The sequence below is a fragment of the Mytilus galloprovincialis genome, chromosome 10 (genome assembly GCF_965363235.1).
Source record: "Mytilus galloprovincialis chromosome 10, xbMytGall1.hap1.1, whole genome shotgun sequence".
Classification (NCBI taxonomy): Eukaryota; Metazoa; Mollusca; class Bivalvia; order Mytilida; family Mytilidae; genus Mytilus; species Mytilus galloprovincialis.
Window position 1 is genome coordinate 8275650 of NC_134847.1, and position 6654 is coordinate 8282303.

At 30.7% G+C, this 6654-nt stretch overlaps 1 protein-coding gene and 1 pseudogene across 1 annotated transcript; one reads left to right on the forward strand and one right to left on the reverse strand.

Annotated features, from left to right (window-relative positions):
• LOC143048851 (E3 ubiquitin-protein ligase HACE1-like) overlaps positions 1 to 1995 on the reverse strand; it is a 61129-nt pseudogene extending 59134 nt beyond the window's left edge.
• Positions 1996 to 4403: 2408 nt separating this feature from the next.
• LOC143048852 (uncharacterized) lies at positions 4404 to 6251 on the forward strand. Its single transcript, XM_076222721.1, has one exon. It carries the CDS (start codon positions 4404 to 4406, stop codon positions 6249 to 6251), a length of 1848 nt encoding a protein of 615 aa, XP_076078836.1.
• The last annotated feature ends 403 nt before the right edge of the window (positions 6252 to 6654 follow it).

The window sequence follows — 6654 nt, forward strand, 5'->3', positions numbered from 1 at the left end:
TTTAGAGTTTTCCTTCCCTTGAATTATTTAAAAAATATTTCACTTTACTTTTCAGATGAAAGTTATATTTGTAAATGTACATCATTGTATGACATTAAATTTCATTGACATTTATAACATCTCATTTCCTTTCAGCTAAACCTATCAAATGATAACTGTAATTGGTTGTGCTCAGTGTATAGTTAATGTAAAGTAAATAGACAGACTGATAGGTATGTTAATCCACAAAATAACAGCATAGCAATGTCAAATTGAGTCCAGTTACATGTATTTTCAAAGAAGTAGGAATACTTTTCAAACAAATTATATTTAACGCTACTGATGTATCTGATTAATTTTGGTTTCATGGATTGAAGATAACTTGCATTTTCGTGGATATTAAATTTAAGTTGATTTGGCAAAGTCTGCGAACATTTCTTTTGAAAATTCGTAATTCGTTGAAAATTTAAATTTGTGGTTCCCCTGTTTAAACAAAATCCGTAAAATTTGTTTTTCTTACATCAATATTTTTATTGCACCTTTGTATTACCTTTGTGTTTTCATACAATGTAAAAAATAAGTCAAACTAACCTCAAAAGATTATGTCCTATGTTTGACAATTCCTCAGCTAAAGCTACCAATATTCTATCTGCCATTTCATTATTCTTTTTACACAGAAATTTCAGCACCTTCAAATACTTAAAATATAAAAAAAGAAAGTTTTTATCTTAATTTCTGGGTGTCTGATCTGTATAATATGATACAGATGGTGTATTGTTGCAGAATATGGTATTTTTACTGTGTGTAGATTTGCATGGCCTCGCTGTGATGTGTGCATAGCAAAAAATCAAATCACAAAAATACTGAACGCTGAAGAAAATTCAAATGGAAATTCTGTTATCAAATTGCAAAATCAAAAGCTCCAACACAAAGAATCCAAACAAATGGATAACAACTGTCATATTCCTGACTTGGTACAGACTTTTTCTTATGTAGAAAATAGTGGATTAAACCTGGTTTTTAAAGCTAGCTAAACCTCTCACTTGTATGACAGTTGTATCATTTGGTCTCCCTCATGCAAAGCTCTAATTCTTTTCACGGATTTGTCTATACTTTTTGGACCTTTTTGGATTATAGCTCTTCATCTTTTATATAAGCTTTGGATTTCAAATATTTTGGCCACGAGCATCACTGAAGATACATGTATTGTCGAAATGCGTATCTGGTGCAAGAAAATTGGTACCGTTAATTTTATTGCATCAAATGCCATAACATTGACAACAATGTGTGAACAAAACAAACACAATAGGTAAAAGTATCACAAATACAAGAGAAAATTTCTGTATCATTTGGTCTCTTTTGGAGAGGTGCCTCATAGGCAATCATACCACATCGTCTTATTTTTTATATGTACAGATTTTTTAATTTCAATTACCATAGATTCTTTGAGATCTTCTTGCCTGACCATCTGAATCAATTGTTCAAATAATTTAGGACAATGTGTCAGTAAATTGTCACAAGTTTCGCAGTATCCTCCCTGAAATAGATAACATAGTAAGGGTTTATATATATACATATAAAGGAGTAGGTCTGGTAAGGGCCCATTTTGGCCTCAAATTTTAGGTTCATCTGAAGAAAGATTGTGTACACTTTTTAAACACTTAAGTGTCTACTTCAGTCGATTCAATTAGGTTGTGTGAAATATTTGAACTGATTTAGTCATTTCAGAGGCTCATATTCAAGCTTAAATTACAAAATCTATCAATTATGCCATAATATGTCACTTTTCAGATAGCTTTTGTCAAAAATGAAAGTGTCCACATCTGTGTTCAACCTCAACCTTAATATATGTTATGTATTATTATCATATACAACTTACATTTAAATATTAAGAATGAACACAAATGCGGCCACATCCATTTCAGATGAAAAACCGTCTAAAATTAAATTCAAATGCTAAAATTGTAAAGACTTCAGTAATTTTGCTTTACTTGATAATGCCAGTACCCGATACATTTGCATTGTATTGTCAAAAACAGCCCATATTTATGTAATAAAAGTATACTACTTTCCAACAATAACTAAAAGTTTACATTATAACAATTTTGAAAAATTGATATATTTTGGGGCCAAAAAGGGGTCTTACTAAACCTTCTATTTTATATGACCAGTCTTACCTATGCCTAATTGAACACTATCAGCTCAAATAAATCTAAAACCATACTCACTATATCATATATAACTATGTGAAATGCTTTAGACATAAGAAATCCAGGTAAACAATAAAAATAAGAGGAATATTAACACCAATTATTATAAAGTCATTGGTGAATATTGTGGCAAGTAGATTTTTATATAGCACAAACTTGCATGTGCAATATATATTTGATGAAGGATAATATTTACCAATATTCATGCAATTCAGGTTTTACTGTCTCATCAAAGCTTGTAAAACTGTTTAACTGTTTTCCTGTTTTTGTCAATTGTGCTAATTTGAAGCAATACTTGCACTTTATTTTTTGCAATATGACAGAATATTGCAAGCTAATTTTTTGGTATATTCTTTTTGAAATAATGTTTCTATACAATAATGTACAATACAAAACATTCTAGTATGAAGTTTATATTCTGAATTTTATCATTGTATTTCAATTTTAAGAATACAATTGAGTGAGTAGTGCATTATTGTAGTAAATTTCGCAATTTTTGTTAAATAAACATGAATTCAGTCTGGCAACTCTAGGCTACAACCTGAAAGTTCTAAAATAATTCCAAAATACGATTAGAATAGTCAGATAACATCACGCAAAATGTGTTTTACATAATTTGATCAAAGCAAACAGAATTGTCCAAATTTTGAAATAAATTATGGACATTAAAAAATCCGCATGTAATTTACCCCTGTATACTATTATCAAATTAATAGTTAATCAAAGGTTCTATCACAGTTGATGATTAAATGCTGATGCATAATGCCCAAACTGCACCAAATTGTCAATATGAAAATAGCAGGGGTTGCGATGGGACACAAAACGAAATAAAATTTTTACTTCCACTGCAAATATTCTGTTGGGTTGGAAAATATCCTACCAGATACACTTCTCTTAATGAAAGACACTTGAGTCTGAGATTGTTTAGCTGCGGAACAGTAGCTCTTTGGTCCTTGTGTTATTTTTTTACCCTTTGCAACATAAAAAAAGGACCATAAGAGTTACGGTTCCGCAGTTAGAGATTGTTTTGACCTAAAAAGCATGTTTAAGGGAACATATACAAGTAATTTTATTGTTTCAGTAAATTTGTCAAATCTGTATGAAATTTGAAACAATTGACAAAATTTCTGTAACAAGGAAATAAATGCCTATGAATTTATATGGATACAAATTAGATATAACAGGAAGATGTTCTTGAAAAATATACTAACATGAAACTGAAAGGGATACCATATTTTCCAAAATTCAAAATAAAACAGTTTATGACTATTTCCTGTTATGAAATATAATCCAGTAAAAGGGCTTCGGACGCATAAAAATTAATAAGTGTTGTTTCATTTCTTTTTTGTCTCTCTGTGTAAATACAAAATAAACGTTCCACTAGATGAAAACTATGTATGTAATGGAGATTTTCATATTTCAGAGTTAATGGATTATAAATCAGTTTTGTATTAAGAAAGGTTAATTCTTTAGTTTTCTATGTTGTGTCATTGTGTTTTATTGTTTGTCTGTTTGTCTTTTTCATTTTTAGATATGGCAATGTCAGTTTATTTTCGATTTATGAGTTTGACTGTCCCTCTGGTATCTTTCGTCCCTCTCTTAAAAAATTGTGCTAATCAATCTTATCATTATGACATAAAAAATATGTGTATACTGAGCAAATGAAATTCACTTCCAGTGTATGCTGGAAACACAGGCACTTGTCTCAGAAAAAAAATCTTATATACCTTGATTGTTATATCAAGGTATATAGGACATTTTTTTTCTGAGACAAGTGCCTGTGGCTGGAAACCCTTTTACAGTATACATTGATGCCTTGGCATATTATCATGATAATTGTTCTTTATTCTACTTTTATGGATACCAAAGTAAAAAGATGATAAATCTGTCAATATTCATGTTGTTCAATTGTTTATAATACTTCATTGTTTCCCCTTTTAATATCTAGCTCAAAAAGAAAAAAATTCATTATTTTTATAAATGGTAAACTGTGTTAATTTTTGTCAGTGTAATACATTTGACAACAATGAGAACTTCACAACCATCTGGTGGAAATGTACCATGTATAAAGAAAAAAGCCTGTTGTGTTCAATTTTAACTGTCATTTAAGACAGAATCATGTAGTATTATTACAAACGTGTATCACTGCTTTCCTCTAATGTATTTTTATTTTCTTATAGAAACATACATATGTACATTCCATAAAGTGTGACAATGGCAACAGATAAAAGTGAATCATTATATCTTTACAAATTCTTGTGTCAGAAGATTGGATCTGAACAGATTGTGAGAATAAGGCGGCTAACTTCCACAATTGGTGACATAGGAAGTGACTCAAGATTAAAACAAATCTCTAGTGGAAGCAAAGGTGAAGGACTTAAAACAAAAGGCAGTGACTTGGATTTAATGTTTATTCTTCCTATTACAAAAGTGTATGAATCGGCTAGAGATATTGTTACTCCAATCAATATGTCTTATTCTGTTGTTATGGATACAGAGGATGTATCTCCATGTTTCACAAAGCTATGTCTTATCTTCAATGGTCCAAAAATAAACATTAAACTATTACGCAACATAGTGCAGATTGGTAGTTTTGGTAAATATTTTCTTTCCAGTAAATTATTAAAAAAGGTATTACTTCAGCCAGTTATTGCAAAATTCAAAATTCATGGGCCATGTTTAACTGACCTTCAGGATATATTTGATATTGCAATGGTTTTTAAATGTGATCAATGGATATCTGCGGCACAACCTTGGGTAACTAGATCACGTAGAACATGGCCTTCAACAGATATCATTTCCAAAATAACATCCTGCGGTGTTTTATTTGTTCCAGTTGGGTGTAAAGGGTCAGTGAATGAGGAAATAGAGTGGCGAATATCATTTTCAATTGCAGAGAAATTCCTCATATTTTCGTTCAACCATACCCAATTATTATGCTATGCTTTGTTGAAGATTGTACTCAAAGAAATTATAGAAAAGCAGGAAGATTTGAAAGGTTTACTGTGCTCATATTTCTTAAAAACACTGATGTTTTGGATTATGGAGGAATCACATACCTCCACCTGGAGACCTGACACCATCATCTCATGTTTCAAGGCATGTTTACAAAGACTTATTTATGATATACACTATTCAACTTTATTACATTATTTTATTCCAGACAATAATTTATTCTATTTACGATTCAATTCTTTGAGCAAACATAAATTGATCAGCATCCTGGATACTTTATACCAGCAACAGCAAGGATTTCATTGGTTAGCATTATCAGAAACTTTGTCCGATTATCCCAGACTAACTAATAATTCATCAATAAATGAAAACATCATGGAATTCATAGAAACACATAAGAATCCTTTTTTTGGAAAGGAATATAAAGTTCTACTGTGTCATATGCTACATTATTCCAGATCTGATTTATCTGTAGGTTTATTTACTTCATTTGTTGCACGTGCATCCAAGGATATTCTAGAGACACGACAACAAAAATACAAATTAAACAACAAACTCCAATACTATAAGTACAAGTATGACATCAGTCATCTGTTGATAGGTGTACAATCAGATGCAGTATCTGGATGGATAAAATTAGCATCATATTTTTACGTTAAGAAAAACTATATAACAGCTTTATTTCTAGTAGATTATTCTTTGTGGAAGTGCACAGATGAAAAAATATATAGTTCATTAGTATGTAAAATGTTTCGTGTAGAAAACATATATTGGAATCCAAATCAGGAATATGTGATGAAACTAACAAAGCATTGGAAACTTTACACAGTACTTAAAATGCTGGTTGTTCAGTGCATTACATTTTCTATTGAGTCACCAATCATTCCACAGGAACTACAAATGAAGGTAACAAAAGATAGTGTTGAATTTCCTTCAAAACAATATGCACATTTCCTTCATTTCCTGTGTTACTTTCATTTACATGATCTTACATCTTATACATATGCTTTACATCAACTAGAACAGACAAGTTTAGAATGCCTTGGAACTGATGCTAGAATATCTGCCATGACATTTCTTGGCATAGCTTATCAGATGATCGGTTAGACCAGCTTAGCAAGACAACAGTTTTACTTAGCTGAACAATTAGACAAGACAGGGAAACTAATAGTATATGTGTAATTAATAATCCCCCTTTTAAATGATTTCAGAATCGAGAAATTGAAAAAACTAGAGGCTCTAAAGAGCCTGTTTCGCTCACCTGTATTGTCTGATGCTTTGGAAATCATGTAAAATAAATTTAAATCATAATTTATAGTATAAGATATTACTAGATACTATAATAATATCTTAGATAATAGCCAAAAACAGAAAAAGTTCTGTAAAATTACTAACTAAGGGGCGCAACCTCACAACTGTCTGGTTGTCGGATTTGTCTGAAAGTTTCAGGGCAGATATATTTAGATCTGATGAACATTTTTGCCACCAGTCAGATTTGCTCTAAATGCTT